General features: G+C 40.3%; 1 protein-coding gene across 1 annotated transcript; it reads right to left on the bottom strand.

Moving 5' to 3' along the window:
• Window positions 1-6,647: 6,647 nt before the first annotated feature.
• On the bottom strand, window positions 6,648-23,294 carry LOC134675931 (puff-specific protein Bx42). The gene is made up of 13 exons (XM_063534275.1): window positions 23,249-23,294; window positions 22,574-22,725; window positions 21,438-21,595; window positions 20,230-20,412; window positions 18,789-18,868; window positions 17,328-17,509; window positions 16,372-16,605; window positions 14,185-14,326; window positions 11,863-11,996; window positions 10,784-10,925; window positions 9,841-9,943; window positions 8,437-8,593; window positions 6,648-6,798 (listed from the first exon to the last, which is right to left on the bottom strand). The coding sequence occupies exons 1-12, from the start codon at window positions 23,263-23,265 to the stop codon at window positions 8,441-8,443; spliced, it is 1,680 nt and encodes a 559-aa protein (XP_063390345.1). The 5' UTR covers window positions 23,266-23,294; the 3' UTR covers window positions 6,648-6,798; window positions 8,437-8,440.

Raw genomic sequence — 23,294 nt, 5'->3', positions numbered from 1 at the left:
TATTCATATATATGGTACAAAAACAAGTCAAAAAACAATAAATAAAAATAACTTAAAATTAAACTAAATACAAACTATTCTAAAATAAAATAAAACTAATCTAAATTAAATCTTAAAAAAGGCCCCTGTGGGAAGGTTCCCAAGATGCTGGCTGCGTTATCCCACTGCACTACCAGACTGAAGCGTTGAGCGAGGTAACTGCCAGCTCTTGGGTCTCCAGTTGCATCCCTGAATCTCTTTGAAAGGTCTCCAAATACACATTAAACCTAGAAATAGGACAGATGGAATACCAATACGAAAGCTCCCTACTTTCGTATTAGTGTTGGTATATCGATGGTTTGCGTGTCCAAATGAAGAAGATTTATACGTTTATTACGTACTTCATTTTGATGTTAAATAGGACACAGTATGAATGTACGTGAAAAACCATTTAAACAAATTAAAATAAATGTGTTGAACACAATGTTTTTCTCAACTTTAGTACTCATAACCATATAACTTCCTAGTTTAAATAGAGAATAAAAATCAATAGAAAGATATTCAAAACAAAATCGAGTATAAAATTAGAAACTAAAGTTATTCAATTATTCCTCGTCTGGGTAATATACCCAAAATAACCTTTTAACCTAATATAATACCACTAATTACACTAAAAGTGGCCACTGACGAGCCTTCCAACAGTCCAAATAGCGTGGCTGCAATCCAAAATCGGTCCGTGAATGTCAAAAACGTACAATGTTTCATATTAGGATGCCGTCCATTTGGATGAATCCATTGTAACGGCATCCATTTAGAAGGCTCGTCAGTGGCCTGCTTAACATCAAACTTACAGTATATAACCATAAAAATCTTATAGAACTAAAATCCTTGTAATGAACAGGTATCTCCACATATTATTTTAAAGCACAACAATAATTTGTGTAGTTTATTTGCAATGTTGACATTCATATTTGTGTCGTTATCATTGACTTATACTCTGGTTTCTTAGGATAGCGGCGCCGTCATATAGCGTCTCCATACAAAATACTACGACATCCATATTCAGCCGTATTATTTAGACGGCCGCTATATGACGGCGCCGCTGTCCTAGGAAAACAGAGCTTTAGATCTGGTTGCACTAACCACTATAGAGAAAGTAAAGCACCCTATTTTTGGTATTTGCCAATGGTGAACACCTTCAACCTTATTTTAAGGAAATAAGAATGATTTTCCTACAAAATACGAAAATAGGTGTCTACCCTATTAGTTTGGTGCATTTGAACTGCAATATTGCCATAGAGATGTTAAGATAACTGCATCAACCTTTTGAACGCCATAAACGGCAATTGACGTCAACGCAAAATCGTGACAACGACGCCAAAGACGGCATTTGACGTCGATCGTTTTTTGATGAAAATCTTCTGAACAACACCCCACTTTTACGTTGGTATTATTTATTCACAAAACTAAATTTTACCCCCGCGGTGTCAGTGGCACGGCAAATGGATGCGCCGTTTGGCGTTCAAAAGGTTAAAACTGCTAATAATATTTCTAAATCACGATTGTATTGAAGTTTTGTTGCATTTATATCAATTTTAATAGAAATCTTAGCAGTTTTGCTGCAGTTAACTCTTATTTGCAGTTCAATTGCTTCCGTGAAGTTACGGCCTGTATTGTCTACGAACGTTAGCTCAAGAATAAGTGCATTTCTTGTTTATTTTAGTGTATTGTGTAATTTGCCATCGAATAGAGTGAAATGCCTTACAAATGTTTAATTTTTTCTTATACCCGATTTTCTGAATTTTTCCGAATTCGTTCATTTCCTTTTTTTAAGAGAGGTTTAGAAACAACTAATGTCTTGTAATAGTACTACCGTACAGAAAGGACACTTCCTACAAAACTGAAATTTAACAGCAATTCAGGGTCGAATAATGATATCCCTTTCTAACTTATGGCACTATCCCTTTCGACTATTTAGGGTTGTCAAAATTTAAGTAATTATCTGTGGTCGTGCACGTAAATGGACGTCAAGTTGTGTCAACCCTGCTCGGAGCAATGCTGAGCCGAAAGGAGCCGCGTTTGCCCGAAGTCAGGAGTGTCTCCCCACTGGTAATAGTACTTAATCGTCAAAATTGAGTTTTTCTCTGAAGCCTATAACTTTTTTTTTATTACCTACTTCATATAAAATAACATGTTCATTTGTGAGGCATTAAACTACAGTAGTTCGGATAAGGTGTTGAGTGCAATGTACTACATTTGCCTTCGTGTCATAAGACGATGGATTTTTAGATAAACAGATTTATACAAATAAAAGTAGGGTAAACTGTCATTCTCGACGCCCTGTCAATGATAGGGCACCTTCAACCTTATTTTAAGGTAGCAGTGGTGACTACTTCATAAAAATATGCCAAGGAGTAGTGATTTTACCCTGACCGTAGGGGCCTGGCTCCCGCGGGCCGGATTGAAACGCTTCGCTAGCCTAATTTGGCCCGCGGGCCGGGGTTTGGAGAGCCCTGCCCTAGTGTGCAAATCTGTATTCAAGTCCTTAAGGCCTATTTATAGAAAACATACATTACATTATTTCGTAAATATCTTATGTACAGTGAGATTATTTGCTTGGTAAATTGGTCCATAAATCCATTGTCTATGGTTTTCCTTGTCATAGAATATACACGCAATTTCATTAATTTTATTTAGTTTCGCACCAAAATTTAGCGTACACTTTACGGTATCGTCTTGGGTCGTCCCATTCGTTTTTCGTCAAGTTCTTAAATTAGTCCTATTCTGCTTTCGTCACTCATTCTACATTGAAGGCCACCGACGATTGTGACGAATGTAGAATGAGTGACGAAAGCTGATTAGGACTAATTTAAGAACTTGACGAAAAACGAATGGGACGGCCCAAGACGATACCCACTTTACTTTTATTTAGAGTTAGTCTTGCATAAAGTATTATACGATTTATACTGTCCATACGATCTTATTCGTGGATTAACGCATCCATGTTAAACGCAATGTTACATTTAACATTCACGGGCAGAAAGTCCTACTTTCTAACTGGAAACGTAACCTTAAATCGCATTTTTTGTTAGATCCGAAAGCGATATAGTCGGCGCAACGTAATAATTAATAATTGATATAGATGGTCAAGCAAATCTTGTCAGTAGAAAAAGGCGCGAAATTCAAATTTTCTATGAGACGATATCCCTTCGCGCCTACATTTTTCAAATTTGCCGCCTTTTTCTACTGACAAGATCTGCTTGACCAACTATATTTGACAGTTTGAATTTACTTTTTAAATATAATTATGAAGGCTATGAGTTAAATAGTGGATCTTCGTTTCATATGTATAAGGGTTGATTCATAACTGTCAAATATCAATTCTTACCATTTCCGACTATATTATTTGCATAATTTTGTATTACTGCTCTAGGCATTTAATATGCTAATATTTACTTGTATAAATAAGAATAATATATCCTAAAAGGAACTAAGTGACCTTAGATCGCTTTTATTGAGTTTTTGACTATGGATTTGGTAATAGTTCACGCCTAATGTACGATTCCCACCTACCGGCTGGAGTCGGGCCGCGCCGGAGCGCATTTTCAATGTGCCTATACATTATGTGCGATGGAATCCGTCCGGAGCCGTCCGCATCCGCGAGGAGCCGACCGGCTCGCGGCCGTACAAATGTGAAATGCGCTCCGACTCCGCCCGTTCGGTGGGAATGGTACTTTAAGGTTCTGAATGGAATTTAGATTTTTTCCATTTATTTTAGTTTATTTCTCTTTACAGACTTGAAGTAACGAAGCCATTTAATTCTAAATGTTTTAAAACATTCCGGATCCTAAATCTAACGTATAACATTCAACGTACTTACAATTTCAACAACTTGGCAAAATGATTATTGAAATGTTATTTAAAATGACGCCAAAATTAAACGTGTTTAACTATATTTTGCATTTTTTATTGTATGTAAAATACTCAGATTATATGTTGATCAGACTTGTATATTTACTATATATTTTCTAACACATGCATTTTTCGTCCCTTGATTTTTAAGGTAATATTGTAGTGGTGTGAAAGAGTTCTGAATATCTGGCAGACGAATGAGGTAGAAGATACTTTTGTACGTTGCTAAGCGGGCGAAGTGTTCAAAATTACTTTGACACGTTCTTAAATTTTTTTGGATACAAATAGCAAACATATAAAAAAGGAGATATGAACAGAGACGATTGTGTAATAGACTATCACTGATAGTTATATTTAGGTACCTATTCGCACGTGTATCACACGTGTTTCAGTATCGTACCCTTTAAATTTTCGACATAGTTACGTAATGTGCTTATTATAGCACAGGGTGTCGTAATGAAGCACTAGATTAGTGTAAAAAAAGGTTATAAAATTTGTTTTTTTTTTCTATTCTACCGAAATAGGACTTTTTCTCATCACCACGAAATACATTAAAGTGAACGGGGAGCAGAAAATATAGTAAATTCAATATGTTGATAAATTTCAACGGTATCGTCTTGGGTCGTCCCATTCGTTTTTCGTCAAATTCTGCTTTCGTCACTCATGCTACATTGAAAGCCACCGACGATTGTGACGAATGTAGAATGAGTGACGAAAGCAGAATAGGACTAATTTAAGAATTTGACGAAAAACGAATGGGACGACCCAAGACGATACCATTTCAACAATCAAACTCAGATTTCAGATTTATCAATGTGCTTAGTGTTCTAAGCAAGTTCTAAGGCCCAAAATACGATTTTGCTCCCCGCGCATTGCGATATAATAATGCCTTGTACAAAGACTTAAGATTTGTTAGTGTTAGTACAGTCATTATAGATTTTGACCCGTGAATAATTAGTTCTTGGATTTTTTTTTCGTAGGTCCCTCGGGGGTGTCACTGGGAGTGTAAATTCAAAAAGTAGGCTTAATCAGGCTCCTGCGTATATTCAAAAAAAGATTTTTTTCCAAAAAAACGGGTTTTCTTCAGTAACTCGGCCATTTTTGATTTTACAGTAAAACCGTAAGGACAAAAATTGTAGGAAATTTGATTCTCTACAAGTTAGTCCAGTCATTATATCCAATAAACCGACCCTTCCCGTGAATAATAAGTTCTTGGATTTTTTTTTGTACGTCCCTCGGGGGAATCACTGGGAGTGTAAATTCAAAAAGTAGACTGAATCAGGGTCCTGTGTATATTCCAAAAACGGTTTTTCTTTAATAACTCGGTCATTTTTGATTTTACAGTAAAACCGTGAGGACAAAAATTTTAGAAAATTTGATTCTCTACAAGTTTGGTCCTCACAATTTTTCTTCTAGGATCGATAGTTTGGAAATAAAATTTGAAAAAAGCGACAAATTCAAAATATTTTCAACATCGCGTTTATTTTCAACTTTACGGCATAAATGAAGAGGACTAAACTTGTAGAGAATCAAATTCTGAACAATTTTGGTTCCCACCTTCTTTCCCCCAAAATCGATATTTTAGAAATTAAACCTGAAAAACGCGACAAATTCAAAATATTATCATTATCTCCTATGTTCCACGCTTTACGGCATAAATGAAGGGAAACAAAGTTGTAGATAATCAAATTCTGAACAATTTTTGTCCTCACGGTTTTACTGTAAAATCAAAAATGACCGAGTTATTCAAGAAATACCGTTTTTCGAATATACACAGGACCCTGATTCAGTCTACTTTTTGAATTTACACTCCCAGTGATTCCCCCGAGGGACGTACGAAAAAAATTCCAAGAACTGATTATTCATGGGAAGGGTCGGTTTTTTGGATATAATGACTGGACTAACTTGTAGAGAATCAAATTTCCTACAGTTTTTGTTCTTACGGTTTTACTGTAAAATCAAAAATGGCCGAGTTATTGAAGAAAAACCGTTTCTTTAGAAAAAAAACCATTTTTCGAATATACGCAGGAGCCTGATTAAGCCTACTTTTTGAATTTACACTCCCAGTGACCCCCCCGAGGGACCTACGAAAAAAAAATCCAAGAACTAATTATTCACGGGTAGGGTCGGTTTTTTGGATATAATGACTGTACTATGTTGCGTTTTTATTAACTATTGACTTAGTGACTTGCTGATTAAATTGTATTTATAAATCTGTCTTTTATTTATACCCGACTCCAACAGATTGAAGTAGTATTGACTGGGTTATGAATTTGTAAGTACAGAGTGCATAATTGTTTTCCATAGTATTTTCTCGGAAACGTTCGTATTTGTTATGCTACTTCAGTCAACCTCTGTACTTATTGTACGGGAACTAACTGAAATAGCAAGACACATTCGTACGTTTCCGTGAAAACACGACGGAAAATAATCATTAATTAAGCACTATAGCTGTATGCAGGTTCTCTTGTTAAGGTAATACTCAAAATTAAAGATCGGTTTTCCTAGGATAGCGGGCGTCTCCATACTATTAAATAATACGGCTAAATATGGATGTCGTAGTATTTTTGTATGGATGGAGACGGCCGAGCCGAGCTTTAGGTAGATAAGTGAAGTTATAGCTTGCTCAAAGCTTGGCAATCTTTGATAATATCAAAGATTATAATTACGAGTATGGCAGGCAATGTTGAGCAGGTTTATTCTAGTCCGGAACTGCAGTTTACAACAAAAACTCAACTTCTATTATTCTAAATGTATTTATTTCATAAAACTATCTATATCGGTACAAAGTGAAACAGTAAATCATAAAACTAAGTATTTTACATAATTTCCAACCTCCCTTAACATCTTATTTGTATATATAGTACAGAATGTATTGTATTGAACACCGTAGTCAAGTTTCGTAATCTGAAACAAAGAAGAAACTAATTTAATATAAGAATAAATAATAAACTTTTAACCGTTTGACCACGGCCACAAAGTAAGGACTGTATCGTTTATTATAAATACAACTTTACTTAGCCGTTTTTTCTGGTATTATGTTTTTATTAAAAAATTACACATATAGTTTAATTAGTGCTTTAATAATAAGTAACATTTCGTCCTGGGAGATCACGTAAAGCATATGGTTTGGACAATATTTACCCAATCCTCCCGAGTAACTACAACGATTTCGGACAAATACTACAAGAAAATTTACGGTTTGCGAACAAGATAAGTATTACACAAAAAAAATCGTACTATGTAAACAGCAATTACATATGATTCGTAAAGCGAAACATCTGGGCATAGTCTAATCATTTCTTTTAGTTGGAAAAAAAGTTTTGGATCTGTGCTTGGTGGCCTTTTTGAAAATATGGCATGTTACTTACGACAACCCCGACTTTGGTATACAATATAACCATCATGGAGCGTTTCTATCGACCTGTTCTAGCCATGGTTCAACGCCATGAATGTCCGTTAGGCTTTGGATTTCGGTAGATTCTTTTAGCTGTTTCCGTCATTTCCCTGGCGTCAGAAATTGACGGGAATCCAAAATGTTGCATAAAAAGTCGTTTTCATGTAAAGATAAAATACACCACATTTATTCTGTGGATGTTCAATTGAGCAATCATGAAAAGGACACTTAGATGGCATATTTTGGCAGCATATTAACCTTTTGTTTCTTTAAATCGTACTAAGGAATCGGTGAAATAGTCTCAAATTAAGCTCGATAGGCTTGTCCGAATTACATTTGCTAGAAGGTATTAAAATCATCATAAAGTCCCTAAAATAAAATAAATGTAAAACATTCTTATATCAGATATGTCTTAAAAATACCCCCAGATTATACCTTAAGAACATAGTAATACAAAATAATACACACGTCAACAGTTAGACCAGGTTTTATCTGTATTTATAATAAACGATACAGTCCTTAAACTTTAATACAATATATTAAGGTTCATTTTATCCTTCTGATGCTGGGCGCGATGTTTATTATTATTTATTATTAGTTGTCAAGGGGACCCCAGGCTCTCATGAGCCGTGGCGAAATGCCGGGATAACGCGAGGAAGAAGAAGAAGATGTTGGGAGCGATGTTATTAGCGCTTGCGGCCTTCCTTGGCCTCAGGCCGGAGAAAGGGCGAGGCCGACCGGGTCATAGTTGGCTTCAAAAGTAATGTGGACTACCTGATCAGTGCCGAAGTCGTTTCTGGTGCTGGAAGGGATGGTTTTGGCGCTCGAGGCCGAACGAGTCTAAGTTAGTCTAAAGTCCGACGACCGGTCTGGCCTAGTGGGTAGTGACCCTGCCTGCTAAGCCGATGGTCCTGGGTTCGAATCCCAGTAAGGGCATTTATTTGTGTGATGAACACTAATATTTGTTCCTGAGTCATGGGTGTTTCTATGTATATAAGTATGTATTTATCTATATAAGTATATATATCGTCGCCTAGCACCCATAGTACAAGCTTTGCTTAGTTTGGGGCTAGGTTGATCTGTGTAAGATGTCCCCAATATTTATTATTTTATTTATTTTATTTATTTAAAGTATAATTGTGGAGTACCTGATTAGTCGCGACGCCGTTTCTGATGCTGGGAGGGGTGGTCCTGGCGCTCGTGGTCGCGCTTGCGGCCTCCCTTGTCGGCGCGCTTGGCCTCGCTGAGGAACCGATCGAGGCCGAAAGGATCGAAGTCGGCCTCGGGCGCTGCGCTGCGTGAGGGCTATAAACAAAAAGAAATGGTTTTTCAGAAAATTTTAAATACGTTGAGACTGAAGAGCGTGAATTCGCAGAGGACGCTACTCGTATTATCACGAGAAGAATGATTCCGATAATTTGAATTATTTAAACCCAATTTAAAATTCGAATCTAACTTTAACCTCTCGCAATTTTTATTTTTTAATATTCCTTGTACTGTCAAGTGTAAAAATATCGGTGTATAAACCATCTCATAAAGATGTCCCATAGCTCTTATGTCAGCGAATTAGCAACTATGGGACATATTTTTGAGTAAGTTGTTTACACTCATATTTTTGCACCTGGCTGTGCGTGGCATACGAGCGCTCAAGTTTCAAGATCGTTTTAAGTCCTAGGTGTCGCCGAGCACCAACTTGCCCTCGACTCGCGGCACATCACACGTGTTCAATTCACCGTAGTTAACACATTCACTGCCCCCACCGTACTGATGTGCCTAAGGAAACTTTCCAAAATTGCGAAACGTTTCGGAAATTTAACGTAGGAAAAATTCGGAAAATTTCTTACATTTTTGTATGAGAATTGAAACTTTCCAATTTTAAATTTAAATTTCCCGTATTTCCTAGTGAAAGTTTCATGAAATTTACCCGAGAATTTATAGAATTTTATGGAAACTTTCCGCAACTTGCACATCTGTAGTTCACCGACATACAAGTGTGTTCCTAGGCCACGCCTCCTGGCAGTGAATGCGTTAAAGCACCGTGCCAGGCGTGTAAAGTCGACTAGGCTTAGCAAATTCTAGGCTACTTAAAAGTATGTCGGAGAATGGCTGAAATGTGCCATCTATCGCCTTCAAGAGGCATTTTATCATGCAAACCTTGACAAATAGAGCAAACTAGGGTGTTACGTACACCTGAGTGGCGTTCGACGCAGTCCCGCCAAGACGTCATAGAGTGCGCTGTTAAAACAATTGAAGTCCAGAACAATTGAAGTTATGCTGTCAATCAATCTTCAGAAGAAGCACGATGAGAACGAACGGGAGAAGATGAGGTCTGTGGCGGCTCCTGGGTCAAATCCACTGGTTTGCTTAAGATAAGAAACGTATCGCGTGCTGTGATTTGTAATGAGTCTTGTGCAGTAAAGTTTGTGAGTTGGACATCGTATTTCATTGAAGGCCCTCGTCATCCACGATTGAAGGTTCTAATGTGCTGCCGATAGTATGATACGCCCACAATTCCCGACAAGTATAATGAAAGCAATGGTGATAATAGTGACCTGTTCCTGGCTGGTGGAGGGTCCGGGGTGGCGCTCGAACTGCACGGGGCCGGAGCGCACTGCGCCTGCGCTGGTGCCCGAGAACTCCTTGTCCGCCACGAACCTGCGCACACATTTCAATATTATTGCATTGAAACTAGAGATGCAACGGATAGTTGTTTGGCCGGATACCGGATATTCGGCCTGACTATCGGCCGAATATCCGGTATCCGGCCGCCGAATATTCGGCCAGCGGAACTATACCTACATTTCGGTTTTTCAGGTGCGCATTCTGCGGGTTTGACCCGTTTCCTAGTAAAGGTTCGCGCGGACTTATTTCTACTATTTCTAGGTTGGAAATGAGTGCGCGTGCAAGTCAGTGGAATGATTAAATTGTTTTAAAATAATAAACAAGTACGATAATGACCGTGTCTATTTCTTAAATTCAATTTGTTTACTCCGAAATCAAGCAATGTTACTATCCTGTATCCGGCCGGATAGTAGGTCAATATCCGGTATCTGGGCCGGATAGTAAAATAATGGCCGTATAGGCCGGATACCGGTTAGTAACCGGATATCCGGTGCATCTCTAATTGAAACTGCAAGGCTTTACGTAGTAGTATTAAACACTTTACTGCACAAAACAAGTACATAACACAGAGGTTTATGCACGAAGGTCTATGTTGCTCTGTGGTCTGTGACCGATTAATCCGTCGGTGCGGATATATCGGTCCAAAAGGTAGCCTCTAGCGGCCCACCATACAAGGAAAATTGGCAATCGAATTTGAATCAACGGTATTAGAAAATAGAGTAGAATTTGTTTTGTTTTAAAATCGAACGAAACGAAATAAAAGAAACTCTATTCCATTTCATTAAGATTTAAATTTCATTGGAGGTAATTTGTACTAGTATTAGGACATTGAACCCCAAGAGGGTAAAAGCCTGGTCCTGTTAGAGCGAATACCTGCGGGTGTTGGCGATGGCGTCGAGGTCGCCGTAGTTGTCCTTGTCCTTGCCGCGGGTGGGCCGGTAGATGTGCGCCCCGACCGTGTCCTGGTTCCGCCACGGCTTGTCGTACACGTTGTACGCTTCGTCGTCGCCGTAACCTGAAACAAGATGGAAAAGTTAACCCTTTACCCGGCTGACATTTAAAAAATGACAATCGAATGTCAGTCTTACTCATTGAAAATAGAACACATGTTTGAAGTGCCGTATGTGGGAAATATATATCCCTTAGCCTGGTAAAGGGTTAATGATTAACACATTCATTGCCACCCAGCCAAACAAGAGATCCGCGCCAGGCCACAATAATTTCGTCATATAAAGCAGTAGTACCGCGATCCCGACTATCGGGTCGTCCGGCCTGGGATTGAAATTATAAAATACCCGATAGTTGGGTTTTCGGCACTGAATGTGTTTATTAAACACGTTACTGGCCTGAATTCGCTATGAATCGTTTGTCTTTATTTGTCATTTTGATTTATGTATTTGTAAGAAAGGGATAAAACATAATTTAACTAAATCAGGCCCGTAAAGTTTTATGAATACGGAGGTAAGTCGTTTCCCAGTCCCCAGTGGAGTATAGACAGAGATAATCATATTGTCGTGACATCGGATACGTAGGTACCTTGGACACCGTAGACGGTGCAAAAGACCAGAGGTTGCCACTCGCTCTGAAATGTATCACAAGCCCCTCTAGCTTTTGTCATTATAGTTGATCAGGCTGCGTAGCCAAGATGCCAATCGCTTACGCTCCGTACGGTTCGAAACGCAACTGTCACTGTCGCACTAATATGGATATCACTCGGTAGAGAGACAAAACTTTTCGTTGTCGAAGCGATAGCGATTGTAACCTTGGCTAGGCCGGCAGTATTACGACAAAGATTTGCAATATTTAAGGACAACAAAATAACACCAACGTCAAAACCAACTTCCCGCGCACACACACGTCACGCGGTGTGTCGTCTCTCATAAGGAACTGTATATTACAACGCGCACGTCTACGCACACGCATCCAGTGTGCACAGCCTTGAAGCCACTTACCACTGTCCATCCCCTTGCTGTTGTTGAACAGTCTCTGGTCGAACATGGCCTCCCCGCCCTGGTTGGTCTTGGCGGGCAGGCCGAGCGCGATCTGCTCCGAGATGTCTCGCTCGCGGTCCTTCACCAGTTTAGACCTGCACAAAGGTAGGTTACAATTTATAACAGGGTACAATACAAATAATATAGCGCATTTGATCGTTAAGAGCCAACAGAGCTAGTGCTAGAGCAATGATTTTTTCAACACAGATTAATATTGTCAATATCTGTGTCGGACCGTTTTGCTTTTTTTGATATTTTTGTTTTTTAAGGTGCTAGAGCCCTTCAAAAATGGCCTAATTGACTATGCCGCAATGAGAGGCGTAGTATTCAAAACTGATATCAATTAGCCAAAAAAGCAAAACGGACCGTCACAGATAATTTCATAATCATTTAGATTTCCAAGTTTGGTTAGGATTGGTTAAGTTTTGGAGGAGGAAACAGTCGAGTACGAAACCTCGATTATTGAGATTTTTACGCGGGATTTTTCGCCTTGTCCTTATCGCACTAGTTTTAGGAGCCGCTTCCGTTAGCGAAACGGGTATATTTACCTAAAATATTTAAAACTCAGCTCCTGTTTCGTTTTAAGTTTATGTCATTGTCGAGTTGACTCGCCATGGCTTTACGTTAGTTTTTCATATTACAAATATATACGTAGTTCATACTGTAAGTACACTTACATAAGTACATACATACACAAGGAGCTTCGAGCAACACCGGCTTCCGACACGTCGGAAGGGAGGGGCCCAAGCGATGTCTCACCGTACAAATCTTTCTGCCATTTTTCGCGGGGGGAAGGTGCACACAGTCGCACTTCTCACACACTTACATACAAAATCCAATCAGAGGCCCTACCGCGAACCACGTTCGACGTGTTGCCTCTCTATGGCACTTGTAAATTCATACGTAAGTGTGATAGGGAGGCAACACGTCAAACGTGGTTCGCGGTAGCCCCTCTGTAATGACGACACAAATACATAGAAAATGACACACGTCAAAGACAAATCTTGCAAACCTCGTTCTCTTTTTTGTGTACGGACAAGCGACTAGTGTCACAACACGCACACTAACACATTTTCGCTGAAGTATGTCATTGTATTCTGAGAGATGAGAAGTCGGATTTGTCGCTCGACCGATCCGCAATTTGTACTGAGCGAGCAAAATCGATAAATCCAACAAATACTTGAGACTAAAATATAATAATTGTATTTAAATGTAATTTAACGTATGATATGTAAAAAAAAATTACATGTGGAATGTAACACTTTCTTTTTGTAAATTTGATGTCCCCGACCTCTTTTTATAGCAAAAAACCGAGCAAACAGGCATTTTTGTGCAGCAGTGTTCACGCGCGCGTCTGGACTCGGTCTAGTGAAAAATCCAAGTGCAACTAGTTTTATTACCCGCGGTAGATTATATTGACGCGCTAATCTTGTACCTCGGCAGAGGGGAAATAGTGCGAATGCCGCCTCCCTTCCGTGTTGCTCGAAGACAAGGAGTGTATTTTCAAAAAGGCATTATTTTGTATGGTTTTTAATTTCCGTAGGAAAATTATTCCTTTCATTCAGGAAAAAAAACACTCCTCAATTACAATGTGTCAATCTAATAATACGAAGACGTTGATTCAGACCTACGGAAAGGGCATACAATTATTAAGGTTCCGTACCCAAAGGGTAAAACGGGACCCTATTACTAAGACTCTGCTGTCCGTCCGTCCGTCTGTCCGTCTGTCACCAGGCTGTATCTCACGAACCGTGATAGCTAGACAGTTGAAATTTTCACAGATGATGTATTTCTGTTGCCGCTATAACAACAAATATTAAAATCAGAATAAAATAAAGATTTAAGTGGGGCTTCCATACAACAAACGTGATTTTTGACCGAAGTTAAGCAACGTCGGGCGGGGTCAGTACTTGGATGACTGACCGTTTCTTTTTTTGCCTTTTTTGCATTATGGTACGGAATCCTTCGTGCGCGAGTCCGACTCGCACTTGCCTGGTTTTTAACAATATTGGCCTATTTTGGGATTTAAAAGAAAACCGGTTCCGAGCCCTGTCAGAAACACACCACTTTTGTATGGGAGCAAAATCAGTGTTCAGTCAGCAGCAGAAGTTGCTAAGCGGGCCAGGTGTTCAAAATTACCTTGACACGCTCTTATTCTCTTAACAATAAAATCCCGTCAAGATTATTTTGAATACAATATAAAAAGGCCCGCTTAGCAACTTCTGCTGCTGACTGTTCTAAAAGTTGATTCTACCAAATACTAGATTGTTAGTAATTTTTTACCTCTTGTCAGGAGCAGCCCTGGCCAGGTTCCTGTCGCGCTGGCGGTCCTTGTGCCGCTCGGCGCGCAGCTTGTCGCGCTCGGCGGCCGACAGACCGCTCTCATCCACTTCAGCCTCGCCCTCTTCCTCCGGAGCCCGTATGCCTGGGAAAGAGAAGCATCTGTTAAACGGGAGTAGAATCAGGTTCGAGCAAGTAACATTCGGTCAATCACTATTTCTTGTTAGCTCTACAGTCAATAAATTGATAGTTTAAAAAACACTAAAAAAAACACGCTTTTAACCTGATCGTGTTCAAAATCCATTACGTGACCTTTCTCACAAGTGCAAACACGACTATGATACGATATTCCATCATGGAATGCCAGTGCCTATCTTCCGGCTTCATCATCATAGCTTGAAACCTAATCATGGTCAATGTTCATTACAAGACTTTTCTAACAAATCCAAACACAGCTATGATACGATGTTCCATCATGAAGTTCTAGTTCATATCTTCCGGCTCCATCGTCAGATCAATTCGACAGTACCATATTATTTTATTGTCATCAGAACAACATACAGCTGCCAATTTTCATGACGCTACGATCCTTGGAAGATGGTTAAATTAGTTACCTTAGATTCCATTACATAGTTACATACAGGTCGACCTAATAAAAGCGTGTTAACAAAAGTGACCGACATACTCACTAAAATAGACCAGCAACAGTGGATCTCCACTGTTGCTGGTCCATCTGGACTGGCCACATGTTGAGAGACAGGCAGGAAAAATGGAGCAAGATCTTAACGGATTGGTACCCAAGAGGTTGCACACGGAGCCAGAGGAGACCTCGAACAAGATGGGAGGATGAACTCAAACTCACAGCGGCCCCGAACTGGAGACGAGTGGCCCACGACAGACTCCAATGGAAAGAGCTAGAGGAGGCCTTTGCCAAGAGGCACGCTGAGCTTAGAAACATGCTCTAACTCAGAATAAAAGGGCTTAATAGATAAATAGAATCAGGTTCGAGCAAGTAACATTCGGTCAATCACTATTTCTTGTTAGCCCAGACCAGGGGTCGGCAAACCGCGGCTCGCGGCGGCACTTTGATGGTACAATTGCGGCTCTTTAAGCCACAAGTTCCACTTGAGAGTTCTTAGATCACTGAAAACAACTGGCTCTTTAAGCTAGTGCATGAAATATTTTAGGAGGCGTCTGATTTTTGGCGCGAGGCGTAAATGTGTCGTTTATGCTTCCGATGTAGCCCACAAGTTGGCAGAACCTACTATGCACAAGGAAACGTACCGACGAGAACGGTAGATGGTAGCACTTTCTTTGGCCATGTACATGTACACATGTTTCCGATTCAGGCCACAAGATGACAGACTCTCCAACGCGCACGGTCCCTATATATTATTGTTCATATTTACTGCGTTTGGCTCTTTTTCTAAAAAGTTTGCCCATCCCTGGCCCAGACAGCCCTACAAACAAAAACAACAACAAAGTTGATGTTATTAATTGTTTTTTTTTTTGTCGTGACAGTTAAGAAATAAATGATACAGTTAGTACTACTAAACATACACAATCTCTCTCTGCGCCAATCTCCTCTCCAACTGCGCAGTAGCTTCCACGGCTTCCCTGGCTTTCCTGTCAGCTATGTATAGTGCTTGGGCGAGCTTGTTTATCTATGGAAATTAAAACTAAACCAACCAGCTCTATGGTCCCTAGCCCGCTGCGCCAACATCCTCAAATGCTCTTCTTTCTTCTCATTTTCCCTCTGCGCCAATCTCCTCTCCAACTGCGCTCTGGCCTCCACCGCTTCCCTGGCTTTCCTGTCAGCTATGTATAGGTCTTATAGAAATTAAAACTAAACCAACCAGCTCTATGGTCCCTAGCCCGCTGCGCCAACATCCTCAAATGCTCTTCCTTCTTCTCCTTCTCTCTCTGCGCCAATCTCCTCTCCAACTGCGCTCTGGCCTCCACCGCTTCCCTGGCTTTCCTGTCAGCTATGTATAGGTCTTATAGAAATTAAAACTAAACCAACCAGCTCTATGGTTCCTAGCCCGCTGCGCCAACATCCTCAAATGCTCTTCCTTCTTCTCCTTCTCTCTCTGCGCCAATCTCCTCTCCAACTGCGCTCTGGCCTCCACCGCTTCCCTGGCTTTCCTGTCAGCTATGTATAGGTCTTATAGAAATTAAAACTAAACCAACCAGCTCTATGGTCCCTAGCCCGCTGCGCCAACATCCTCAAATGCTCTTCCTTCTTCTCCTTCTCTCTCTGCGCCAATCTCCTCTCCAACTGCGCTCTGGCCTCCACCGCTTCCCTGGCTTTCCTGTCAGCTATGTAGAGCGCCTCGGCGAGCTTGGAGAAGTTCTCGTTGATGTGTACTTGCTGGAGACCTCGGCCGTCGGCGGCGAGACGCTTGTCCAGGGGGATGGTGTAACCTGATGACAACATATAGCTGGATTAACCATTTCAACGCCATAGACGGCAATTGACGTCAACGCAAAATCGTAACACCGACGCCAAAGACGGCATTTGACGTCGATCGTTTTTTGATGAAAATCTGTTGTTACTGTATAGCACCTAGCTTCAAATGTGCTCGCTTGTCTCGAGTCTGAACACATTCCATTAGAACTGCTGTACATCGTCGACTGAGTCGCAGATATCGCAGTTGGGCGACTCTGCTTTTCTTATCAGATGAGCAAACATATTGCCTGTGAGCACGTACAGTCAACAACAGAGCTATGAATACAGACAAAGTGTCAAAAATATGTATACAGTACTTTATTGCCTGTACATTAAGGTCGTGTTTACATATTTTTGGCACTTTGCCTGTATTCTTAGCTCTGTTGTTGACTGTACAATATTCACCCGGTTTAAGTCAGCCACTTCCCACCAGGGTATCCGAGGAGGCTCACATTGAATGGTCTTGTACTAGATTCCTTTCTCTTGCGATCTTTCATCAAAGAACTCCTACCAGCGACAATACATTTAGGCCCACTTGCACCAATCTACTAACCCGGGGTTAAGCGGTTAAACTGTTAACCTAGTGTCAAATAGTATGGCTAACCATGGCAACTCCTGGTTTAACCGGTTAACCCCGGGTTGGTGGAATGGTGCAAGTGGGCCTTAGACGTAGACGAAGTTGAATAGTGAACGTTACCTTTGGCGTTCTTCCAGTGGCTGACGCAGGGCGGCACCTTCCAGTCGCGCTGCTGCTTGACGCTCACGCGGCGCGGGGGGGAGTGCAGCACGGGCGCGGGCGGGGAGGGGGCCGCGCGGGGGATCTTCTTGTTGATCTGGAAGCGCGGCGGCTCCATCGGGTCCGACTGCGCCTCCACCATTCTGCGAGGAAAATTTAACTTTCAAAATTGAGGAGTTCTTTAGATCGTTTTTTTAAGCATTAGAAAGAACTTTAAAGAATGTAAGCGATCTTGACATGTCCTTTAATTGAAAAACGCTTTTTTACTATTACTTATGAAAGCAGAAGAATATAAATAATCGTATTAGATTCATAATTGTTACTTTTTGGCCGTATCTTATTTTTAAAATGTGTTTTTCAATTAAGACACAGGGCCCCCCACATCTGGCGTCTTTCGAGCGTCGGCGTCGGTCCAGCGCTATGGAAAATGACGTCACTGCGCAGTTGCGTCGACGCTGCGTCAACGTTGCGTCGACGTCGGCCATAGAATTGTAGACACCGACGCTCGAAAGACGCCAGATGTGGGGGGGCCCTATCGAGATTGTTTACCTTATTTCTAATGCTAAAAAAAACTAACTATGGGCACCCCACATCTGGCGTCTTTCGAGCGTCGGCGTCTACAATTCTATGGCCGCTGCTCGACGCGACGTCGACGCAACTGCGCAGCGACGTCATTTTCCACAGCGCTGACCAGACGCCGACCGACGCCGACGCTCGAAAGACGCTAGATGTTGGGGGCCCTATGGGACCGCCTTGGAAGTAACTACTTCCCTTCCAAAATAAATATTACTTCGGACCACGGGGTCACAGTCTATAAAACAATACAGTCATTTGACGAAGCCGTTTAGACAGGGCAATTGTGCGGGGCGCGAGGGGTGGGTAGCGCGCACCCGAGCTGCATACATCGCCATTGTTAGTAGCTCGGTACTACTTACTATCGTATCTTAAAGCAAGTCAAGTAATCATAATAAATCATAATCATAATCATAAATCATAATTAATAAGTATAAGTTTTAGGCAGTTGTGTAAAAGTCTGGGACAACCCTACTGTGTTCTTGTGCGGTGTCGGCATTTACGCAAACATCAAAGGCGTCGGTCCACTGTTACTTTTTACACTGTGACGGGGCCCACAAATGTCAAAGAACAACAGAGTAAGTAAGTAAACAATTTACTGTACAAAAAGAAAGGAATATTGGTTACATCAGATAAAACATAAATTTGTAGAACCTCCTCCCTTGAATCATAGAGCAGTCTTAGGGCCAGTTGCACCAACCACATTTGACAGACTGATCAACGTCAGGCGGCGCGCCTCTATGAAACTTTCCATACATAAAAATTTAGCGAACTCTTTAACGATACGAACAGTTTGGTGCAACCGACCCTTAGACTGATTTAGATCACCAAACACTGAAATAAACTGACCTTATAACCCTCTGTTTGGCGCCCGAGTTGAAGGCGCCGCCCTGCTGCGCCGGAGTGTAGCGAATGTACTGCGCGGGGGCCTGCAAGGGGAATCACTATACAAGACCTTTGTAAGCTCTGTGCTAAGATAAGGTAAAAATTGGGCAGAGAGCTTCAAATTGCTGCAAAATTATTGTGGACACCTCAAACATTTAAACAGTCTCATAGCAGAAAATGGCGGGAATGTAGACTAAAACGAGTCTGGGGTCCACTAGGCAGGCACATTTTTACGACAGCGCCACCTGCTTAACTAGGTTTATAGTTTTTTTTTTTTAGCATTACTCCACAGAAGCAAGCGTGCAGTTTTTAACAGGCTCTTTAATTGTTAATAATTATTGAATTATCTAATGTAGCATGGTCAATACATATAATTTACTTCAAATTATTACCGCTAAAAGTGCCGAATTTGGAATCACAAGCTTACTGCTGCGAAGTTCTTTCTAATGCTAAAGAAAACGGACATTAGGGGTGGTTTAATTTCCTCACAATGCTGACCAAGTTACTCACTCATGGCTCCTTTACAGTGTAGGGTCTACACGATGGGCCAACGCCGGCCACTCCAAGGGACGCATTTATGCGTTAAAGGGAGCAAGCGATATTGCTATCTCATTCTACCGCATGGCTGCGTCCTTTGGACTGGCCAGCGCTGGCCCATCGTGTAGAGGAGCCATCACACTCACTGAAAAGTGACACATGATTTTCCAGAAACTCATAAATGAACGACTCAAACCCCTGACATCTTGTTTGGAATACACTACGCTGCCAAACCTCGAAACCTACTATTAAATATTATAAGGACATTGTCACACAAATTGACTAGGTCCCATGGTAAGCTCAAGCAGAGATATATATAACTCCGTATAAGATAAATAAAGTCTAAGAAAAAAACGTGCCTTGGATATCAAGATAAAGTCATTCTCGAATAGATGGCGCCATTATAATTTATACCTTTGGCCTATTCTCGGCTAGATGGCGTTGAGGACACCGTTTGATATTTAACAATTTTAACACATATCAGTGAAAGAAAATGGGTCAGTATGGAACAATAAAAATTAAAAATCATTTATCCGTAAACATATTTTGATTAATTTATACATTTTCAATTTTATTTTAAGTTTTAATTGTGTGTCGATAGATGGCAGTAAATGTACCGTGACTACAAAATTGACAATGACAGGACCCCTCTATACTATCTATTCTTTTTGGCTCAAGAACGCTTATAACTTACAAATACTTAAATAGATAGAAAACATACATGACTCAGGAACAAATATCTGTGCTCATCACACAAATCAATGCCCTTACCGAGATTCGAACCCGGGACTATCGGCTTCATAGGCAGGGTCACTACCCACTAGGCCAGACTGGTTGTCTAACTTATGACATAGAAACTCCAACTTACAGCTTTTGGAGCTGCTTTAACTGGCAATGCTGCGGAAATCTTGGCATTGGTCAGTTTCTCCAAGGCAAGCTTGGTCTTCTCCGTGATATCCTGAATGTCTTCTTCGGTGGGCTTCTGCAGAGTCGGGTCGTCCTCGGCTAGGACTTCTGATGGTAACAGGTCTGTCAGCTTGGAGTAAATGATCTGGGGAAGAATAGCGAGTGTAAGTCTTTTTTTTTTTGTAAACAAATGTTCAGATTAATAATCATTATGAGACTTTAACATCTTGACAGATCCATAACTATAACATCTAGACAGACGAGTGGCGATAAAATAAAACACAAGCAAAGGGAGTGTTTTCAATTGTAAATCGACACGAGTTGTGAATTACCTTTTCGCACGTGTACCTATTGTACGTTTTTCAGTGTACATAAGATAAGATAAGAATAGCCTTTATTAACCAAAATAGAATTAGTACATATCGCATTTACATAAATTCACATTTCATTTATTTATAAGAATAGCAGTGTACAATTGTACATACGGCCCTTAAAATTTTCGATATACATACGTAATATAGTGCTAGTTGCACTAGGGCGGAAAAGTAGCACCATATGTATTGTAAAATAAGTTTTAGCACATTGAAATTTTTTTGAGGGATGTTTAAGAATTCATAATTCATTTCATGTTAGATTCCTCTTTATATGCTCTGTGAATATTTAATATACGGAGAATTGGAGACTGATAGAACAAGCAGACACATTCTACTAGAATCTGTAAGTGTAAGTGCTCAGCAATCTTATGGGCTGTCCATAAATTACAGCATCGATTTTTAAAATCCCCCCCCCCCTAAAATCATCCATGAATCATGCTTTTAATGAACCCGTTTCCTCCTACGTCATGCTACCACTATCAGATGTCCAGAACCCCCCACCCCCCAATTTGAAATGACGTAATTTATGAATAGCCCCTTAAAACATTGTTACTTTTACAGATAGTTAAGAGTAGTGCTCCCTTTCATGCAAAATTAGGCAAATGGATGTTGACTAACAGATACAGCCTAGAACTTAATATAGTGTCATTCTATGGAACTTGCTAACTATGTAAACAAACGGCCATATTGAAATTGTCAAAAATGATGAATTTACGAGTGAGTTTTGTTTACATAGTTAGCAAGTTCCAAGTTCCAAGAATGATTTTAATAACTAACATTATGTCAATAAGAATACCTTGTCAGCCCCATGTCCTTGCCTAGCTATAGCCGAGTATTTGACCTTGCCGGTCTCGTCTAACTGAACTGCCAGGGCATTTGAGGTGCTCTCCTTGCCTCGAGCACCCATGCCCAGGGGATACTGTGCTACATGGATCTCGGGAAACGCTCCACCATCTGCAAGATATAAATAAGTTCATGATGGCTATAAATTAAATGAGGTTTAATCTTAAAAGGCTTGCTACACGGTCGCCGACAAGCCCCCAGACCGCGTGGCCTTGGCCGGTCCCGGACCGTGTAGACAGTTGTTACCAACAAAATTTGACCAAAACTGACCAAGGACAGACCAAGGTCAGACGGTTAGAAGGCTTGTCGGCGACCATGTAGCAAGCCTTTAAATCAGTTCTTGTTTTCCACTAGGCTGGTAAGTAGAAGTTTTAAGAAATTTTAAGATAATTATGTGGTAGTATTGTGATTGTATGGACAGCCATAGTCACGAACTGGAAAGGCCCAGACGGTAAGCGCCGAAAAGGCAAACCAAACATGCGCTGGGAGGAAGACATGAAAAGAATTGCTGGTCCAAATTGGAAAAGAATAGCACAAGACCGTGAAAAATGGACATCTTTGGAAGAGGCCTTCACCTAACGGGTTCCTACAAATTAAATCAACAAAAATATATTAACAAACTTATGTATAACAAAAGGAAATAAAAGGCTTTTTATTTTTTATTTTTTATTTATTTATTGTGATTGTAATTTTATCATTACTTGATATTTACTTTATAGGTATACAGTGTAAACTGCATATAACGTCACTCGATATAATGTTTCACTCCCTATAACATCACAATTTTTGGCTCTAGTTGGTTTACTTTCATATGAATTTCTCGCGTTTTAACGAAAATTCTCTATAACAATCAAAAAGTGTCTGGTCCCTTGAGTGTCGCTATATATGTAGAGTTTATTTGATATCAACGCCGAAGTACCATGAACTCCTAACTAACAAAGATTAAGAAGTTTTTAGTAATATACATTTTCATTAATTTGGTAAAAATAGTTAGAAGCGCATGGTACTATACCGTTAATATGTAATTTGAAAGAATATCCAAAACATAATATCTAACTATCTCTATAAGTAGTTATTAAGAAGAATCACCTCCAAAATCGTCCTCCGCCCGAGGAACCCATCCTTTCCTCTGTCCATAGGGTGGCACACTGGTCTGCGACACCACCAGCGCGCTGCCAACACGCATAGCCTTAAGCTCATCATCGCGGTCCCACACCTGTTGTGTGGGCGCTGGGAGTAAACTGGAAAAAAAAGCACAATTATTTTAAAAAATGCAGCATGGATAAAATGGTAGCTTTTTAAGGGCATTCCTTTGACATACTGTTATTCAAACAATAACATTAAAATTCAAATAATCATGAGGATTGGGAAACAGATAGAACAGTGATAAAAGTGGTAAATAGAATGAGCATACGTCCTTCCAAGATATTTAACAACGAAATTAGGACGCATTTGTTGAGTTGGATTTTAAGGTGCAATATCTTATAGATCTATAGGTATTTTAGAAATCTGATTGATGAACAGTTTAGAGTAGAAGTGAAAGGATTGATTGGTATTTTTTGAAATATTCAATACCAAAACACATCAGACAACAGCAAGTAGAAAACCACATAACTACAACTAGGGTTCCTGGGGCAGAACTTTGACTACATTTAAAATGGTATCAAGGTGTACCACATTTGATGTCACTGCTGACATAGGTAGACATTGGAAGTTATTGAGTAATTTTATATTTAATAAATATAAAATTTAATATCAACACACCTCGTCAGCGACGCCATTTTCAATTTTACGTTTTTTTAATTGCACA

Source organism: Cydia fagiglandana, chromosome 23, assembly GCF_963556715.1.
Source record: "Cydia fagiglandana chromosome 23, ilCydFagi1.1, whole genome shotgun sequence".
Lineage (NCBI taxonomy): Eukaryota > Metazoa > Arthropoda > Insecta > Lepidoptera > Tortricidae > Cydia > Cydia fagiglandana.
Note: the sequence above shows the minus strand (reverse complement) of the source record. Positions and strands in the feature narration are given on the sequence as shown.

Excerpts from the sequence above, each read along its gene's own strand:
- LOC134675931 (XM_063534275.1), bottom strand. Across the intron at positions 21,596-22,573 it reads GGCGGAGGACGATTTTGGAG|ATGGTGGAGCGTTTCCCGAG; the intron begins GTGATTCTTCTT and ends TATATCTTGCAG. Across the intron at positions 8,594-9,840 it reads CCTCCACCAGCCAGGAACAG|CCCTCACGCAGCGCAGCGCC; the intron begins GTCACTATTATC and ends TTTTGTTTATAG.